Here is a 21,950-nt window from a genome sequence, read left to right on the forward strand (position 1 = left end):
CCTGTTGTCATGGTGTGAACCAACTGTAATCTATACTACATAAGGATTTTTGCCTACCATTTCTACAAACTGTACCATTGGGACACTTGAAATTTTTTTTTTTTAATTTTACTATGTACAACTACTTTAAATTCCTATTGCGGCCTACCCTGATGCTGTCGTCATTAAAAACACAATGGTGTATATATTACTGTATATGAAGTATTTGCAGATTCTTAAAAAATTTATTGAAAAATTTTCCTATACATTCGTAAACAAACTTTTAAGCACTATTAAAATTCTTCCATAAAACAAGAAATGTTTTAGAAACATATATGGCCTCTCTAGGGGCAACCACTGTACCAAGTTTGGTAACTGTCAAGCAAAGTATTCTTTAGATGTTGAGCACTAGGGCTGAAACGATTCACCGAAATATCGATACGGTTCAATATAAACGTTTGATTCAATGTTAAATTCATTGCCTCGATTTTTGGTTCAATACATTCATTTCAAACGGGTTCAGTAAAATACATCAGGCTCGGTCTGTACTTGTTATTTTTACCTGCATGACAAAATAGCATCGAATAACATTCAAACCGTTGTTAACCCTACAGGCATCTTACTGTTTGGTACTTAGGAAACATTTTGCTTTTAAAATTTTGATTGTGAATCTTGGTAATTAATAATAAATTTTTCTTTAATGTTATTATTGGTTTCTTCTGTAAATTGTATTGTATTGAATCGTGGCATAAGTATTGCAATACATATCATATCGTGAAGGAGGCAATGAGCACAATATTTATGTCCAGAGAAGTTTGACCATTGACCTTTGACCTAAAAATCAATAGGAGTAATTTATTTCTGATGTAGAACCAGTGAACCAAGTCTGATGTCTGTCAAGCAAAGGGTTCTCAATATATTGAACAGACAATATCTTTCTATGTCCAGTTTGGCCTTAACTTTCCACCTTGTGACCTCAAAATCAATAGGATCATCTTCTTAAGAGAAGTCAGTGTACCAAGTTTCATGTCTGTCAAGCAAAAAGTTCTAGATATGTTAAGTGGGTAATATTTTATCATGTCCAGTTTGACCCTTGACCTTTGATCTTGTGATCTCAAAATTAATATGAGTCATCTACTCTTCCGATAGAACCAGTGTACCAAATTTGATGTCTGTCAAACAAAGCATTCTCAAGATATTGAGTGGACAAAATCTTACCATGTCCAGTTACCTTTGACTTTGACCTTGTGACCTGACTGAAACTCTAAAGGGGTCATTTATTCTCAAGGGACAACCATTGTACCATGTTTGGTAACTGTCAAGCAAAGGGTTCTTTAGATATTGAGAAGACAAGATTTGGTCTACAGACCAACAGACTGACCCTTGACCTTTGGACCAAAAAATCAATCAGGGTCATCTATTTTCGAGAGGCAAATATTGTAACAAGTTTGGTAACTGTCAAGCAAAGGTTTCTTCAGATATTGAGTAGACAAGATTTTGGTCTACAGACTAACCAACAACAACCCCCCCCCCTCTTTTTTAAAAAAAAAAGGGGGGGGGGTATAACCAAGTCCTAGCTTCAAACACACCTGAGTCTATGCTACATAAGGATGCTTGGTTTTGAGAACAGGATATCTAACAGATTCATGATCTTAGTGATCATGGTTTGAACTAAATCTACACTATAAACCTGTGACTCTTCAAATAAAAAAAGAAGACTTTTGCTATATATCCCTATGTAAAAATACAAATTCCCAGTTGTGACCCTGACCTGATACCAGAGATCATAGTCTGAACAAATTTTAATCCACATTAAATGAGGATACTTCTCTGGTTAAGGTTTCTGCAGCATCTTTGTTTGACATGTTAGGGTTGCTGGCCCTAAGCATAACCCCCTGAAATCGGAGGAACGGTGGTTTTCTGACAGTGTTGTCCTTCCCTTAGATGACTGCTTCACCTTGCTTTTGTGTTCATCAACACAGATTTTCTGTCTGGATTTACTTCCAGTTTTTTTACTTCCCCAAGCCATCCACAAGACAGTGGAGCTATTTGACCCATAGCTGGGGGGCGGGGGTTAGGTTTGTTGGTACCTGGGTATATCCACTCATCGGTGGGCCATGCATACCGTGCATTAGGGGCCTAGTCACCTCCAAGACCTTGTGGTTCTGCATGGGGTTGTAATGTCCATCTACCTAGAGGAGAGATCCCATATCTGGACCACATAGATCTAACTGCAGAGAGGTTAGAGCTGGCAGATAAGACTTACAAATTTCGCTTACTTTTCACAGCAAACTGCTAGCCAGGGGTGGAGTTGAAAGCGATAGTGACAAGCACAGACACAGACAGACACACACACTTTACCCATCACACAGCCATTTAGCAAACTCATTTCCATCATTAAGATGCTGTACACAGACCTAAATGCCAGATTGATCTGTGGATCAAACCTCTCAAAAGAGTTCAAACTGAAGACGAGAGTAAAACAGGGATGTCTGGTCTCCCCTCTTCTCTTCACATTCTGCATTAACTGGATCATGCAAGATACCACCAAAAACAAGTGAGCGGGAATCAGTTGGACATTAACAGAAATGCTAGAAGACCTAGATTTTGCAGATGATATAGCACTAAATGCAGACTTGTTGTTATTTCCACATTAATATTACTAACTGCAGACTTGTGGATACGTCCATATTAATATTACTAACTGCAGACTTGTGGATACGTCCATATTAATATTACTAACTGCAGACTTGTTGTTATTTCCATATTAATATTACTAACTGCAGACTTGTGGATACGTCCATATTAATATTACTAACTGCAGGCTTGTGGATACTTCCATATTAATATTACTAACTGCAGACTTGTGGATACGTCCATATTAATATTACTAACTGCAGACTTGTGGATACGTCCATATTAATATTACTAACTGCAGACTTGTGGTTCTTGAGAAAAAGACTTTTAAAACTCTTTTATACATACAATATACATCTTCGTTGGCAACCCATGATTCTCTCTCTCATCAAATTTAATGGAACTTGTAGACTCAAAATCATGGTTTTTGACAATGAATGTATATGAATAATCAATATTTGACAACTGATTTGGTATAATGAAAGACATCCCACCACATGCATTTCTTGTAAAATGTACAAACCCGTTTTCTGATTTCCCTGTTCTTGTCATAGATAGCATCATCTGGTCCTCGCTTGGTGAACACTTTGACATCAATGATCTCCCCTTCCAGTCCACTGGGAAGGACCCCAATAGGTATTCCAGCGCTAATGACCTTCAAGTGATTCTCATGTCTGGCCCATCTCAACCAGCTGCCGATAGAAGAAAGTACAGATGAAATATTGTATACCCTCATCAAAATTGGAAAGGTCAAACTATTGCCTACTTATCACCATTTATAGTTGACAGAAAGGATATGCTTATGGCACCAATATATGGAAAAGCAACAGTTACATAGAGTTTCACTGACTGTTATCAGTAATAAAGCTAGGGCCAGATCAGAATAGATAATATACATGTATATTGTTAAATAAGGTCATCTCATCCAGTGTTAAACTTCAATGCCTGTCCGTCAACCCAAGACCGAGAAATAATCAGGAGGTTCAATCAATCTAAAACAAAGCCTGTCCATTGCGCAAGTTAAAAAATATCATGTTTAGTTCATGAAAAATCAGGCCCTCACCCACAATAAAACAAGGTTGAAAAGTATACATAAGATTTAGAATGAATAAAGTTACTTCTGATTTTATCAAAATATTGTTTTATGAACCAGTTAGGAGGCCTACATCTTAAGATGCCGACCTTGTACCTAATGATGTTTTAAAAGAAAATTTTAATGTAATTCTAATGACATTGATGTTGTAGAAAATTTGAATGTAATTCTAATGACATTGATGTTGTAGAAAATTTGAATGTAATTCTAATGACATTGATGTTGTAGAAAATTTGAATGTAATTCTAATGACATTGATGTTGTAGAAAATTTGAATGTAATTCTAATGACATTGATGTTGTAGAAAATTTGAATGTAATTCTAATGACATTGATGTTGTAGAAAATTTGAATGTAATTCTAATGACATTGATGTTGTAGAAAATTTGAATGTAATTCTATTGACATTGATGTTGTAGAAAATTTGAATGTAATTCTAATGACATTGATGTTGTAGAAAATTTGAATGTAATTCTAATGACATTGATGTTGTAGAAAATTTGAATGTAATTCTAATGACATTGATGTTGTAGAAAATTTTAATGTAATTCTAATGACATTGATGTTGTAGAAAATTTGAATGTAATTCTAATGACATTGATGTTGTAGAAAATTTGAATGTAATTCTAATGACATTGATGTTGTAGAAAATTTGAATGTAATTCTAATGACATTGATGTTGTAGAAAATTTGAATGTAATTCTAATGACATTGATGTTGTAGAAAATTTGAATGTAATTCTAATGACATTGATGTTGTAGAAAATTTGAATGTAATTCTAATGACATTGATGTTGTAGAAAATTTGAATGTAATTCTAATGACATTGATGTTGTAGAAAATTTGAATGTAATTCTAATGACATTGATGTTGTAGAAAATTTGAATGTAATTCTAATGACATTGATGTTGTAGAAAATTTGAATGTAATTCTAATGACATTGATGTTGTAGAAAATTTGAATGTAATTCTAATGACATTGATGTTGTAGAAAATTTAGAGAAAGCAACCAGAATAGTTTCTCTGTTATGATGTTACATCAGTGTCTAATATTTCTGAATATTCTGAATAATTGTAATAAATCAAAATCAATTATCAAAACTTGCATTTTGACATATTCTAATAACAATACATTTAAATTTTTTAATCCCCTATCTTGAGTCACCAGAAGGAAAGACAAATCTGCTACAGGACCAGTAACTCTGCTACAGGACCAGTAACTCTGCATGGGTCCTGGTCCTTTGGACCAGTGAGTTAAAATGCTACACATGTAAGTAGTGAACACTGGTCTCGTGTATAGATATAACAATAAAATAGCCCTGACTTTTACCTGATGTTCATTGTAACTGGTCTCGTGTATAGATATAACAATAAAATAGCCCTGACTTTTACCTGATGTTCATTGTAACTGGTCTCGTGTATAGATATAACAATAAAATAGCCCGGACTTTTACCTGATGTTCATTGTAACTGGTCTCGTGTATAGATATAACAATAAAATAGCCCTGACTTTTACCTGATGTTCATTGTAACTGCACATGTAAGTAGTGAACACTGGTCTCGTGTATAGATATAACAATAAAATAGCCCTGACTTTTACCTGATGTTCATTGTAACTGCACATGTAAGTAGTGAACACTGGTCTCGTGTATAGATATAACAATAAAATAGCCCGGACTTTTACCTGATGTTCATTGTAACTGCACATGTAAGTAGTGAACACTGGTCTCGTGTATAGATATAACAATAAAATAGCCCGGACTTTTACCTGATGTTCATTGTAACTGAGGTTCATACATGTGTTCTAGATACAAGATAATATGGACACCTAGATAATATGGACACCTAGATAATATGGACACCTAGATAATATGGACACCTAGATAATATGGATACCAAGATAATATGGATTAAAGCCAGGACAAATTAATTGCCATATAATTATCAATTGTAGCGGTCAGCCGGATTCGATCGCCGGTGGCCAATTAACTCAGTTGGTAAAGCACCTGACTAGAAATTCAGGGGGCCCAGGTTTAGAGCCCAGTCTGGTCCGTTGGATTTTCTCTCTTCACTTGTTACATTTGGTGCCGTAGACCAGCCCCTGGAACTGACAGGTGAAAATGCCTGCCAGGGGATAAAGATCCTGGGTTGATGTCTTCAGCTGTGAAGACATTTAAGGGGGGAGGAGTGTAGCTGTCAACTGGATTCAATTGCTGGTAGACAGTTAGCTCAGTTGGTAGAGCACCTGACTAAAGATTCAGGGGGCTCGATTACGAATTCCAGTCTGGTCCGTTGCATTTTCTCCCTTCCTGCTACACAATTATGTTTGGACAGCATATCAACACTTCCCTGTAAGTTACATCCCTTGTCTGCCATTTTGCGATGAAAAAATCTTATTTCCTTACATTGACCTTTGTAATTCTCTGATCAGTATGTAACCCATCGATAGACCAGTAACAATATTCTTGGGTTTTTAAATATTATATTTTATGGAAAAAACCTACCGTAACAACATTCGTACAACATACATGTACTTAGCATTCATACTTTACATGCAGTTTACTAACTCTAAATATCACCAAATTAACTTATGCTTAGAAAGATTTCTTATATTAAATATATAGCATTAAACTCTGAACTATTGATATAATAATAGATAAATCTTACCAGACTACATAACCCTATACAATGTTACTTCATAATTTACATGCTTCAACCTTGATGGGGTGCATGCCGTAGGTATGGGGCGGACAGGTAAAAATGATTTTTAGTAGACATGTGAACACAACTCGCTCTCTCTCACACCCTTTCTCTCTATTTTTAATCAGTCACGTGACATACAAACACATCAGACAACCTGAACCACAAGTAGGTGGATCCAAGATCCAACACCTGGCTACATGTAGCTTTGACATTTGTCATACTGTATAAGTGGTATTTTTAGCAAGACAAAAATTTTGCAATTTTCCCATAAATTACGGGTTATATATATTTAGCGAGAGCTAATTTTAGCAACTTTATAATTCCAAGGAAGATAGCTACGAGGGTGAGTCAATAAATAACCAGCCTATCCCATTTCTGATTGACTGAGACGGTCACGATTTCCATGCCTTCTTTCAATACAAGTTTTATACCTGGTTACAAAATTGCACACGTATCGAGTCATTCTTTAAAAAGATATTGAATCTCAACATGGTTAGTGATGCAAAGGCATGCTTTTCATCTAAAGTTGAGTATCGTGCTATAATTCGGTACTTGTATTTAAAAGGTAAACATGCAAGGAAATACATGTAGCGAGTTAGTCGATGTTTATAGGTTTTGTGTACCATCTTATGCTCAGGTTAAATTCTGGGTAGGGGAATTCAAATGCGGTAGAACGTCTTTAAAAGATGAAGCCAGGTCTGGACACCCACTGGATGCCACCGACGAAGAAATGTTTAAGAAAGTTCGGGATCTGGTATACTCTAAAAGGTGAATTCAGGTGGAAGAAATAGCACAGGCATTAGACATTTCACATGGTAGCGTTTCAACAATCTTACATGATTGTTTAGGTATGCGCAAGCTAACAGCCCGTTGGGTCCCCAAATCCCTTAGCGATGAGCAAATGGCAACCAGAGCATCAGTATGCAGCGCCTTGTTGAAGCGTTTTGGGTCAAAAGATAATTTTCTTTTGCATCTGATGACTGTAGATGAGACTTGGGTTCATTATTATTAGTCAGAGAATAAAGCTCGGAGTCATCAGTGGGTAGGGCCTGGGTCCCCGAAGCCAAAGAAGTTCAAGATGCAACCATCTGCTGGCAATGAGATGGCCACAGTATTTTGGGACACAAAAGGCGTTATTATGTTGGACTTTTTACCCAAGAGAAGTACAATAACTGGTCAGGAGTGTACTATACAAACTTGCTAGAACTGCTGAGAACCGCAACCCGTGAAAAATGCTGAGGTAAACTCTCTAAATAAGTTTTGCTGCAACAGGACAACGCGAGAGTCCACACTTGCAAAGTTGCAATAGATGCTGTAGAGCAAAACAGGTATGAATTAATACCACATCCTGCCTATTTGTCTGTCCTAGCTCCTAGCAACTTCTTCCTATTCCCAAATTAGAAAAGGATATCTATGGACGTCATTTCAGGTCTGACGAAGAAATTGTGACGGCAGTTGAGGAGTGGGTCAATGGAAAGGACCCTGACTTTTTCAGTTCTGAGCTGATGGCACTTCAACACAGTTGGTCTAAGTGTATCACACTAGAGGGCAATTACATCGAAAAAGAAGAGGTGGATCTCAACCAGAAATAAGTTAGGCTGGTTACTTATTGATTCGCCCTTGTATTACCTCCGATGTTCAATTTCAGTGACCTCATCACTCTCACTAATAATGCAAAAATTAAATCCTCACTAAAAATTCTGCTTATGTGGTATTTTCATCAATAATTCCAATCAACTGCAATAATGCCCCAGGGTGGGACAACTTATGTACATTTGGTAGGTTAAAGAAGAAAAATCGCTAAAATGCATCAAAGATGCGTATGGCCGAGTTGCAGTTTGGAATGTGTTTGGCCGCAATAGGTATTTAGTGTGATAATGACCTAGACCTTTGGCCTTTGGATTTCAAAAGCAACATGAATCTTGAATGTCATCAGGATCTGAAGTCTGATAAACATGCACCAGCAAGTACATGTATAAAAGTTAGAGGCAAGCTCAAATCTACAGTATATAGTGAAAAAGAGACCTTGACCTTTGGACCTCAAAATAAATAGGAGCCTTCCTCTTTTGGATGTGATCAAAATATGCAAGTCTGACAAAGATGTACCAAGTAGTATGAAGGTTAAGAGACCGGACAAGCTCAAATCTATGGCATTTAGTGACAAAGAGACCTTGACCTTTGTCCTTTTGACCTCAAAATAAATAGGAACCTTCCTCTTTTGGATGTGATCATGATATGTAAGGTTCACAAAGATGCCCCTAGTAGTATGAAAGTTAGAGACCGGACAAGCTCAAATCTATAGCATTTAGTGACAAAGTGACCTTTGACCTTTTGACCTCAAAATAAACTTTTCTCTTTTGGATGTGATCATGTTATGCAAGTCTCACAAAGATGCACCAAAAAGTATGAAAGTTAGAGACCAGACAAGCTAATTGTGGACGTCACCCACCCACCCAACCACCCGCCCAACTGGACACCCATCCTTCGCCAATTTAAAAGGTGAGATTTGCTACGCAACTCGGCTAAAAACTGGCCTTTGGCTGACCCCACAAAGGGGGATAATTAAAAGTACTGGTTGACAGGCGTATTGCAGGAGTGTAAAGTATGTAATATATATCTATACCAATCACTGTACATATATATACTTAAGACACTCGCATGTGTGTATAAAATTACAATATCTTTTATTACTAATCAGGGTATGGCAGATGTGTAAATTTAATTTTCTGATAATTAGCATATGACAGGTGTGTAAATTACAATGACCTACATATTGTAGTTACTAATGAGTGTATGGCAAAAGTGTAAATTACGACAACGTAATTATCAATAATGGTACAGCAGGTGTGTAAAGTACAAGTCATACAGACACATATCTAATTAAAAATGATTGTCCATCTACATTCATAGGACATGTACAACATGAGTTCAGCAATCCTTTTCAGCATCTAATTTTGCCCAGACTACCACTGAGGTATCTGAATTTTAATCGATAGATAGATATAAATAGGACAAATATGAGTATTTTTCCTTTATCAATATATCCAGCCGTACCTGTGGATTAGCCTACAGTGTGTACATGTGTACTGTTCCATCTTCTTAATAATTACATGCAATACAAAGTTATATTATTGTAGTAAAATTCTTAAGGTAGTACTCTACATTGTCATAATGGCTGACTTCCTTTAAAAACGTGGATGAAAAAATCAATATCAGCAATATTTGACTTTTCCTTTTCCATTTATTATAAATACCTAGCCGAGTAGCTCAGTAGGTTAGAATACCGACTGCTGAACTGTAGGTCACAGGTTCGAGTCCAGCAGGGGTTTTAAATTTTTTTTCAGATTACCTTCTACTAAAACTGTATTTTTTGACAAAATAAAGTAAACTTGAAAATTTTCAAATTCAAAATATTGTTGTACATATCCTCCACTTTTCATCTACATCAAATTTCTCTGGTGTAGCAAACCTCCTTAAAGTATAGATCTAATACCACAAAAATAGATACTTTCAAAATTGTCACAAAAATTTCTGTGATCCCCCACCCCCCTCCGAAATCTAAGTGCTTATTGTAGGAAATCTTTATGTCTTTTTTTTTTCAGGAGTCACTTACACAGGTGCTTGTTTTATAAACTTAGTAAGCTATGATTGTGTTATTAAATTATAGTGTAGCTGTAGCTATGATGAAACAAGCGCCTGTGGTCTCTTACCTCTCTGTGGCTCGTTGGTTTTCCCTTAGATCTGCTGTAGATGATATAGACATCAAATGCTGTCGTACATCCTTGCATATAGGATTACCTTCTAGCTTAGAAGTAATGTAGTCAATAACATCGTCAAAATTGCAGTCCGCCATATAGGCCATATGAAGAGGTTCTCTACTTTCAGTTTCGATTTTCAATCGGAATACCTCGACAGTTTACAATAAAACCTCCGTTGCTACAAACAGATAAACAATCATGAGCATGAGCCAGGACAAGTCCGCTCTGATGTTGTCATAGCCTAGATACCACTGCCACCATTTACTGCTATTTATATTACACAACGATTGTTGGTTTTGTGTCGACGCTCTTTTTTACACTTCATTCTGCAGCTGTTCCGTATCCACGACTGATGTACATTCGTCAGATCAGAAGAAAACAATCCAGCACTTTAGACAAGCGAAATATACGTACATGGCCACGGTCCTGCTTCTCTCCTCCCCCCCCCCCCCCCCCCCCCCCCCCCCCCCCCCCCCCCCGAACTCGATTGTGTCTATAATTAGATATCACAATATCAACGTCAACGTCAACGATGATTTTTAGCAAGATATATTTACTATTAAATTCCCCACCCAGGTCCTTCCCGATAACATTTGCTAGAATTCATATCATATTTCAGAAACTTATCTAGGCGTATACGTTTATAAGTTCCTAAGATATGTATACACCTAGTGACGAAATATGAAATATATATTGAGGTGTAAAAATAAACATCATTTCACAAAAACATTGAAAAGTTTTCATCATTGAGTAAAAACTTTAAATTCCTCAAATCAGCATCCTAATTCAACTACTATAATATAGTATAATATTATAAATACTGAGGCCGTGTGCACTAACATTGTTTACGAAGAAGAACATAATAATAATAATATCATAAACCATTCCGAGGAGGCGCATGAGGCGCGTGTCCATTGTAAACAATAAATCTTTTTTTCGGTATAACTAATTATTCATTAATTGTATACAAAGAAATAAATATTTCATTCAATCTCTACAAGTTTGGGCAGTACAGCCAATCAGCAGTTATGAGATAAATTCATGGTTATCAAATAATATTAGACGTTTAAAAATTGTCTTTAAAAAGGGGGGGGGGGGGGGGGGTCGAAACCCCTGAAAAAGTGTTCCACAATTCCACACGTCCATTTTCTTGTAATCATAAAATATAAACAAAACTTTGGTTTTAAGGATTATTTAAGGTCAATTAAGAAGTTTGAGCAAATTAAGGAAAAGTTGAACACGTTTCCGTATATCAGCTCATAAAATCCTCGACATGAGAGATATTGTCTTAGATGCAACAACTATAGGCATGTTTTATCAGATAGATATATACATATCATGCACCAAATCACAGCGAAATTTGGACTCTAGAATCTCTTATTTGCAAACATCTTTCTTTTTTTTTTATCATTCCGGGGGAAATCACAAAAAATACATATAAAATAATTGAGAGCTTGTATCACACTTTCGATGGTGAAACCATACTTCATAAGAGGCGTTTTAACGAGCCAATAAATACAATTTTAAGTGTAATGAGCTACCTTAATCTAAATGACGTCTGAAATCAGTATTGCGTATGTAATGTTAAATGTGTGCAGTGCAGAAATGTGAACCCTGGCAGTAGCAGTACATCTGAATTATTGCTATTTATCTATATTATTATAATTATTTACTAGTTAAACTGTAACCCCCCCCCCCCCCCCGAGGGTCTTTAATTGGTGAATAAACATATATATATTATAATACTATGTCCCATTTTCTTATAACAAGATCGTATGTTTAAAAGAATAGTAATTTTGCAATGCATTAAATGCATAATTGGAAAGCACTATTAAACAGTAATACAGAACATATTTGTAGAAGTGGAGAGAGAGAGAGAGAGAGAGAGAGAGAGAGAGAGAGAGAGAGATTTAGCTTTAAAGAACACTAGCACTTAAAACTGTAGTAAACCTACAAAAGTAATGTATATACACTGCAAATTACATCTGTAATATTTTGGGCCTGTTGATGAACATTTGAGTGCATTGTATAATTTTTGTACTGTTGATGAACATTTGAGTGCATTGTATAATTTTTGTACTGTTGATGAACATTTGAGTGCATTGTATAATTTTTGTATTGTATTCACGTTGTGGATTCGATACATAGTGGATACAAGGTCATTACAATAAAAACATAGAAAAGATCCATGGGCTACATCACTCAACCGAGTCACTTTGATCATGCCATTGCAGCTGTTTCTTTTGAAAAAAATTTGACCCAATATTGTGGCCCCAAAGGGTCACAACATATCTGAAAATTAATTCACATAACATAGAGATGCATCAACACCAATATGACTAACATGATATTGCAGTTCTGGATAAGACCAAGGTCACAAGGTCATAGATCATGGTATGATATGAAGACCTTGCCCTGAGAAATCTACATACAGAATATGAAAGCTCTATCTTAAATAGTTCATGAGATATTGATTAGGTCGGGATTTTTTCAAGAAAGTAGGTCAAGGTCACACGATAAAATACGATTGCATCACAAGGTCTTGTCATAAAAAAATCTATATACAAAATATGAAATACCCACATAGAATAGTTCTGAAGATATTTAACAGATTACGTTTTCTTAAAAGTAGGTCAAATTTTAAGGTCACGGTATAAAATAAAAGGCCTTGCCATAAAAAATAAATATACAAAATATGATTGGTTGGTTGGTTTTATACTGTTTAACGTCCCTCTTTTTTCACTTGTATGGAGATGTCACCATTGCCGTGAAGGGCTGCAAAAAGTAAGTTCGCCTCTAAGGTCAAGGCCACAAGGTCAAACTTCAAAGAATAATAAGGTCTTGCCATAAAGAACCTTTATACAAAATATGAAAACCCTACCTTAAATAGTTTAGGAGAAATTGAATAAACCAGGGTTATTTTAAAAAGTAGGTCAAACTCCAAGTTCAAAAGAATAAAAAAAAAACTGTTGTATACAAGGTCTTGCCATAAAAAATCTATATACAAAATATGAAAGTCACACCTAAAATAGTTCCGGATATATTTGATATGTTATGTTTTCTTAAAAGCAGGTCAAACTCAAGTTAAAAAATCATGATGTGAAAAAGTCTTGCCATAAAAAATATATAAACAAGATATGATAGATCTGCCTCAAATAGTTCGGAACATATTGTATAGGTCAGATTTTTATTAAAAGTAGGTCAAATTTGTAGGTCAAGGTCACAAGATCACTTTAATCCCCTATTGTGGATCCATCCTATGCCAAGGGGTCATGATTTTAACAAACTTGAATCTTCACTATTTCAGGAAGTTTTTCATAAATTTCAGCTTTATTGGCCTAGTAATTTTTAAATGACCACACCCTATTTTTGCATTTTTGTTGTTATCTTTCATTTGAAGGGAAACGGCCCTTCATTTGATCAAACTTGAAAGCTCTTCACCCAAGAATGCTTTTTCCCAATTAAGTTTGGTTGAAATTGGCTAGTGGTTCTTGAGAAATTGAAAATGTGAAAAGTTTACAAACAACAAGTGATTATAAAAGCTCACTTGAGCTTTAAGCTCAGGTGAGCTAAAAACGCACCTTGAGTGTGTCCAGGGGTCTGTGTTTGCTTGGCCCTTTAATTATCCTTTTATTAGTAAAACTTTTTTGTTTGTCCTGAGGAAGGGATATCCCATCCAAGACTTATGTAAAATATAAACAAGAGGTCCATGGGCCACATCGCTCACCTTGGCCCATATCTGAAGACTTTCCATATATATTTGCATGTAAAATCTTAGTCCCTATTATGGCCCAAACTACCCTTTGCAAACTTGAATCTACACTATGTCAGAAAGCTTTCATGTAAATGTCAACTTCTTTGGCCCAATGGTTCTTGAGAAAAAGATTTTTAAAGCTTTTTCCTATATTTGTATGTAAAACTTTGACCCCCCCCCCCACTTGTGGCCCCATCCTACCCCCCGGGGGCCATGATTTGAACAAACTTGAATCTGCACTATGTCAGAAAGTTTTCTTGTAAATATCAGCTTTTCTGACTCAGTGGTTATTGAGAAAAAGATTTTAACTATATATTTGTATGTAAAACTTTGATCCCACTTGTGGCCCCATCCTACCCCCGGGGGCCATGATTTGAACAAACTTGAATCTGCAATATGTCAGGAAGCTTTCATGTAAAAATCAGCTTTTCTGGCTCAGTGGTTCTCGAGAAGAAGATTTTTCCTATATATTTGTATGTAAAACTTTGATCCCCTATTGTGGCCCCATCCAACCCCTGGATCCCATGATTTGAACAAACTTAAATCTGCAATATGTCAGGAAGCTTTCAGCTCTTCTGGCCCAGTGGTTCTTGAGAAGAAGATTTTTAAATGACCCCACCCTATTTTTGCATTTTTGTGATTATCTCCCCTTTGAAAGGGACATGGCCCTTCATTTGAACAAACTTGAAAGCCCTTCACCCAAGGATGCTTTTGGCCATGTTTGGTTGAAATTGGCCCAGTGGTTCATGAGAAGAAGATGAAAATGTGAAAAGTTTACAGACAGATGGACAGACAGACAAACGGACAAAATGTGATCAGAAAAGCTCACTTGACCTTCGGTTCAGGTGAGCTAAAAAGAAACACACAGATGTTTAGTAAAGCTTTAGCACTTTTATTGCAAATCATTTGAAATGAAAGCGGCTAAAGCTTTACTAAACTTCTCCATGTTTCATGTACCTATTATATATTCAGATCCCTCACCCATTTCTAATCATGCCGACTGATGCGGAATCATAGATGTAGGTTTGTTCACATCGTCACACCATGACCAGGGGCGGATCAAGGAATTGCAGTTAGAGGGGGCACAACATTATGTGGCAGGGGGTCTGACCCAACATGAAGCCATGCCCTCTGGAACAATTGGGGGTTGAAAGTTATAAGAAAATAACACTCTTCATGTGAGTAATGCAACTCACAGACCTTGTAAACATACCTTGCCAGCTTTACCAATACAAGCATTATTGCCTCTCCTAATAGTATGTCAAATTACCCATCATTCTTCATACATCCTGTTTGGTTTATGACAGTACAACTTTCCTTTTTAAAATTACAGCAGATACTGTATCGATATATCCAAGTAATTCCCATTCTACAGCCAGTGGATATTACACTTAAACTAATTTGAAGCAACCCAAACTTATCTACAGCTAAGGAATGTTTTTCGATCAATCAAATCTTTTAAAAATGTTAAAAGCAACACTAAAACTGAAGTGGACTTCATATTATGTTTATTTGGTTTAAATTTTTTGGCCTGAACGTCGTTGTGGACCTCAAACCAAAACATAACAATTACATACGGACATAGTTACAATGCTCTAATCAAGACTCACTAAGCACCTTAGGCAACTCAAACACAAGCACACATAAAAAAGAGCATATTTACAAGTTTTATAATCTCATTCAACCCCCTTCCCAAATATCATCGTCAAAACAAGATAATTTGTTCTTTATAACTTTATTTTTTCCTATAATTACAATGGGTAAAATGCAAGAACATTTTTTCATATGTCTTATGCTTAAATGAAGCTGAATGATTGGATGAAATGTATTCAATGAAAAAAAAAATATAATAAGAAAAGTTGGGAAATCAGTTGAAACAAAATATAACAAATAACTTTGATATATAACACATATTGCAACAAATCCCCAACTTTGCAAAAAAAATAAATCTTCCAGACATTTTCAAAATATTTAATATTTTTTCCATTTTGATACGCTCATCAGTCATCCAGCTGCTCAAATATGTATTTTCTCAAGTTTCAATCACAAAATAATCAGGATTCTTCGAAACATCTATTCCTGAGTTAAATTTGGTTGCAAGAACTATACAGATCTGAGTTGTTGGTTTTGTTTGTTTTTAAAACCAGAAAGCCTACAGAAATAGTGTTCTTTCAAAAGACATGAAAATAACAGAATAACAAGAGAACTGCTTATGAACACTTTTAACCGGTTATGGCCCCATGGAAACAATGGCACATGTTCAATACATGCCAAGTCAACTGTTCTTTCCATCAGTGTTGCCAACATCCGTTTGTTCATACTGTCCAACATCACTTTAATATTGAAGTACACAATTACTTTTTGCAGTCCGACGATCAATTTTTTATCCACAGACGTTTTTGAACTTTCTTGAGTAGCAATTTGAACAGTTTAAAATGTTGATATATTTACACTGAGTTAAAATGTTCTAAGAGTCAAATATTGTTTGTTATGCCTTTGTTTTGTTTTGTACAGGTAGGTATAATTTGAATTCTGCTGGTAATTCATCTTCTGAATAAAGTCTGTCTGAGAAGTATACTCTTCGGATCCGACAGTTGGCATGAATCTGTAAATATCAAACAACACATTCCTTAGCAAAGTCCTTCAATCATGTAATTTCATACACCACTTGACTTTTGTGATTTTTTAGCATTACATAGTTCAATCTTACCTGGACTCTCAAGGTTTCAATGTAGTTTGTTCCGTATGCTCGCCTTGTGAAATCTGACAAGTTGAACTGAATTTGATTCCAGCCATCATCCAACCTCATTGGCATGGTACAAATGAATGGCTTTACTCTCGTGGTACTCTGGTAATTGCTAGCTCTAAATCGCCTCCTGACATTTTTGTCATCTAAAACCTGCATGGAGACAAAACACCTTATCAATACAAATTGCAACTTTACACAAACTGAGAAAATTGAAAAATGTCATCAGTAATAAACTTGAAGCATGGAAATCAGGAAACTTACCTGTACTTCAAATGTGAAATATTTCTTTAAATTTTTGATGATCATCACCAAAAATGGAAGCTTTATACCAAGTGTTTTCTTTGGATCTGCTGGACATGTGATGTATGTTGTGCTGTAATTATATGAAAAATGCATAAGACAATGATTGAAAAACTCAAATGACTACATGGTTGATTCAAGGCATCACAAAACACCACTGAGTAATGAAAATAAATATCATTCGTACCTGACATTCGTTCCAACAATTTCTAAAACTAGAGACTGGATATCATTGTCTGTGATACGTTTGATGTGACCATTTCGCACCTGCAACATCAATAAGTACATGTTTAAATAACATCTAAAATGTAATTTATATACCAAATACTGTTAAATGCACCTGAATTGAGGCATGGCAACGCTCATTTTCTCACATTCCAACTAACAATGAAACTTGATATATCTGCATGGCAACAACTACGTGCAGGTTGCAGAATAGAATTTTAAAAGAATGCAATAATGTACAAGGTTCACTGATGGCGTTTTTCACACATATGTAGGCCGAAGATATCATTGATATGAAGTTTCCTACGTTTTAAAGCATCTGTAAATATGTTATGCTCAGACACAAACAATGGAAGGTTCACTTCCGCTCTCGTAACCAACCACATTTCCTCGATTTAAATTCAAGTGATATCGCTTTTTTATTCCTTTTACTACACATTAGTTTTACAAAACAATGGTAATAATACTAATTACTTTCTGTCGGTATCATTAATCAAGAAAACTTACAATCGTGTAAGCATGTTCATGTTGCCAGCCATGTCACTATGGCGATCATGAAAGATAACTGCAAAGTGATATTGATAACTTCGACTTACCTTTTTATCCCAAATTTGCAACGGTTTGCTTCCTATACTGTACAGTATGGATAAAAATCCACTCTGAAATGTGTTCTTGAACATCTTTAGATATTACTGTATATTAATTGAGTCAATCTATCTTCGTCCTTTTGGACGCCGGTTACACAGCTCCTTCTCCAGTGGTGTTCAGTCGTTAAGTGAGGATCTTGCTATGCGTCGATCAACTTACTACGTTTCCAAGGGCGGTAAAGGGGTCGCTCTACGATACAGTTGCTAAGTTCAGTTTCCAAGGCGCTTTTTCATATAAGATCATTGAATTTTTATTAGCAATACATGATACTATTAAATATATAATAGTATCAATGAAAATGAAATTAGAATGCATAATGTGAACAAAAAGTATATTCAAAGGCAAAAATATTGAGGAACTACATGCGCATGCATATCCACGATGTGTGATTTATACTTCCGTGACTCCAACGCGGATTTTTTGGATGTTTGTTTAGATTTGAACATATTGAATGATGTGTATAGGATATTACTTGCATAGCAAACTGCATGTTGCGGTAAATATTAGGTATAATAATCTAACATTTTCTAGATGACATTAAATTCTATCTAAGTAAACATTTTCTCGGTTACATTAAACGAATCGACCGGTACGCGGTTGAAGCTCGATCCGATGTACATGCATATGTAGGCCTATTCAATAAAGATATAGGGATGGTCTACATCATGCTTATATAATTTTGTAAAGTTTTAGTTCATTATGATAATCTTTGCTTTAAAGGAACTGGTTCACGATTTTTGATAAAAATATTTTTCATTTTTTATGGTAAACATTAAAACTATAACTCATTTAATATTGCATGACAGCCAAAATTTTGACCTTCTGAATGCAAGAATTAAAGCAATATTTTAGCCTTAAATCTGTGTTATGTAAACAAAGACTCGAGTCTCTTTATGTATACAAACAAACAAGTAAAATATTTTGTAATATAAAGCATCTTAACTTTGTATAGTTACAAATTTTAACTTTTTGATGACACATTTACCCCAAACATGCTTGAAATCTGAAAGATATAATAAACTTCGATCGATATCCATTTCTTTTGAAAATTTCATAAACAATAACATACCGCAATCTTTGTTTGACAAAACAAATAATAAACTCTCTAAAATGAGCTTCTTTGATAATGTATCAGTCCCTTTAAGTTATGGCTGAATTTCAATTAAACATTTATTATATATGCACGCTGCTGCTCTCGGGCCAGTTGCGTTTATATACATGTCAATGGTTTTTATCCTCAGGTGCAAAAACACCGTGATGATCATTATTTGAACTTCTAGTCTTAGAGATTGCATAATATGTTAAGATCATATTGGATATTGATACCTTGTATATCCATATTTCATCGTTCTTGTCAGTTAATATGCTATTTGTATCACCTTGTCACGGTCATACATCGATTTTTAACCTGAACCTACAATGTATATTCTTTATCACTATCCGTCCAGAATCAAGGCCAAAGGGACAACCCCTTGGTGCTCTTCACCGAGTCATTCAATCATTTTCTTGAATCTCATCACCATCGCCACAAGTATGGTTGACAGGGGCGGATCCAGGAATTGCGGTTACGGGGGGCGCCACTTTATGAGGCAGGGGGTTTGGGGGCCGTCCTGAAGCTCCCAGTGGGTCCAAGGCGAAGCCCTGGTGGAGGCCTAGGGGGCGAAGCCCCCGGATTTTACAGGGCTTAAAATATTTTTCCTATTTAAGTCATTTTTACTATTTTCTATCATTCTTAATAGGGTGAAATAGTAAAATTACGTAAATTTTAAGGGTTTTTGGAAAAAAATTAAGTTCTCCCAATGAAGTAATTCAAGAAATCAAAAAGATTTTGTCATTCATTTCTCCGGGAGTGGAAGAAATTATTGCTTCTTTTATCGTTTAGTACATTTGTCTAAACAAGATACCACGATTTACCTTAAATTGGAAAATTTTAGGGGGGGGGGGGGGGGGCGCCTGTTGTTTCACTAAAATATCAGAGCAAAACACATGCATAAAAAAATAAGAAGTTCAACTTATTACATTACCATTTAGTTGTCATGTTATTAAACACAAAATTTTCCAACGCGAAATCGTATAGAATGTTTTGCATTATAGCATATCTCCAGGATTTTATTACGTGTACGTCACAAGTAATAAATGATCATGAATTAAAGAATGTTTGGGCGAAGTAGATAGTTCGATAACAAATGTACTCTGCCGTGTTGCATTTTTAAAAGACGTTAATGGCGTGACGTCACAAACGTTACTGAACTCCGCACGGCCATCAGACTTTGGCGTCCGTAATGTTAACAAACCATCGTACTTTGGCGTGACCATCGCACTTTGGAGCGACCATCGCACTTTAGAGTCTTGCATATATATATGCCCATCAATGTTTCGTTTTTTGGTACTGTGGATTTCATAGTTTGTGATTTCCGGATCACCACTCTATGGTTCACGCAACGTCATTTGTGGATAATGTTGACCGTGTCACAAACAAAATTGCGTACACAATATATCGATGTGCGGTGAAGTATGAAGCGCGAGCTTCGAGGACTTACGTACTAAGGCTAATCAAACTCGACGCTTCGCGTCTCGTCACTCGGATCACCTCGGTCGATTCCATTTAGATGTAGGGTACTGGAATTTGCCGAATGGCGTCTCATGTGATCTGAAGATCCGCGCTTGTCAACTCGACATGATCCGACTCTTCGGATCAAGTTACTGTAGTAATGATATATATTTATTATATACCCATCAATGTATTGTTCTTTGATACTGTGGATTTCACAGCGTGTGATCCGGTTTTCCGGATCACCACACTATGGTTTAGTATCCCCTGAAACTGATGCCGTCAAAATGTCTCGCAACTTTATTTGTGGAAAATATTGACCGCGTCACAAACGAAACTGCGTACACAAAACATTATTTCATGGTATATGTCTGTGTTTTTGATAATTTGGATTACACTTATTATCTTATAAATGTGGATTTAAAATGCATAGGGGGGTATATAATAAATTTATCATTACTACAGTAACTTGAAGAATCTGTCCTCTGCCACCTTTGGTAATGCTATTCATATGGAGCGCCAAATTAACATAAACTCAAATAATTGAAGATATCTTCAATTATTTGAAGATATCATCAATTCAATTATTGCTCTCTTTACTTGAATTAATGCGCGCATTAAATCAATTATTGCTCTCATAAAATGAATTAATGCGCGCTTCAATTCAATTATTGCTCTCATTAATTGAATTAATGCGCGCATCAATTGAATTAACGAGAGCAATAATAGATTTGATGCGCGCATTAATTCAATTATTGCTCTCTTCAATTCAATTGATGAGAGCATTAATTTCGTAGAAATATTGCTCGCAATAATTGATTTAGAGCTCGGTATAAATAATTTGATGATCTCTTTAATTCAATTAAAGATATCTTTAATTATTTACAATGCTTTTGTATAAGGAATTAATGCGCGCATCAATTCTTTTAAAGAGAGCAACAATTCAATTAAAGAGATCATTAATTCAATTGTGGATATGTTGAATTGAAGATATCTTTAATGTTTTAGTTGTTCTCTAAAAGAATTATTGCTCTCTTCAAATGAATTAAAGATATCATTAACTCAATTGAAGAGAGCAACAATTGAATTAATGCGCGCATTAAATCCATTATTGCTCTCTTCAATTGAATTGTAGCACGCATCAATTCAATTGTTGATATCATTAATTCATTTGAAGAGATCATTAATTCAATTAAAGCGCGCATCAATTCAGCAGAAGAATTAATGCTATCATCAATTCATTTAATGCGCGCAATAATTCAGAATTGAAGATATCATTAATTATTTGAAGAAATCTTTAATTAAATTGTTGCCCGCATCAAATGAATCGATGATATCTTCAAATAATTGAAGATATCTTCAAATAATTGAAGATATCTTCAATTATTTGAGTTTATGTTAATTTGGCGCTCCATATATTCACTGTTTTTGTGTCTCGTGCGATTTTGTGCGGCTCGGTAAACAGTTTAATTGTAATTCTAAATGAATTCTTTTCATTAAACGCAATAATCAAAACATAATGCAATATATGAATGACAAACAGAAAAACCTAATTT

The 21,950-nt window shown here is 35.4% G+C and overlaps 2 protein-coding genes across 3 annotated transcripts in view; both read right to left on the reverse strand.

Annotated features, from left to right (window-relative positions):
• Positions 1-10,672, reverse strand: part of LOC130047336 (uncharacterized) — a 21,448-nt gene extending 10,776 nt beyond the window's left edge. Inside the window, exons 1-2 of one of the 2 annotated variants that reach the window (XR_008796249.1) lie at positions 10,120-10,559; positions 3,140-3,308 (exon numbers count right to left, since the gene is read on the reverse strand). Coding sequence is in view for 1 of the 2 variants with exons in the window: in XM_056142026.1 (XP_055998001.1) it covers positions 3,140-3,308; positions 10,120-10,271 (321 nt within the window). In the remaining variant the exon portion in view is untranslated. Of the gene's footprint in view, positions 1-3,139; positions 3,309-10,119 lie in introns of both variants that reach the window. The other variant, XM_056142026.1, reaches the window with a different exon arrangement.
• Positions 10,673-15,640: 4,968 nt separating this feature from the next.
• On the reverse strand, positions 15,641-18,031 carry LOC130047348 (cilia- and flagella-associated protein 20). The gene is made up of 5 exons (XM_056142042.1): positions 17,792-18,031; positions 17,158-17,237; positions 16,932-17,043; positions 16,632-16,820; positions 15,641-16,526 (listed from the first exon to the last, which is right to left on the reverse strand). Exons 1-5 carry the CDS (start codon positions 17,873-17,875, stop codon positions 16,410-16,412), a joined length of 582 nt encoding a protein of 193 aa, XP_055998017.1. The 5' UTR covers positions 17,876-18,031; the 3' UTR covers positions 15,641-16,409.
• Positions 18,032-21,950: the final 3,919 nt, after the last annotated feature.

This window comes from Ostrea edulis, chromosome 1, assembly GCF_947568905.1.
Source record: "Ostrea edulis chromosome 1, xbOstEdul1.1, whole genome shotgun sequence".
Lineage (NCBI taxonomy): Eukaryota > Metazoa > Mollusca > Bivalvia > Ostreida > Ostreidae > Ostrea > Ostrea edulis.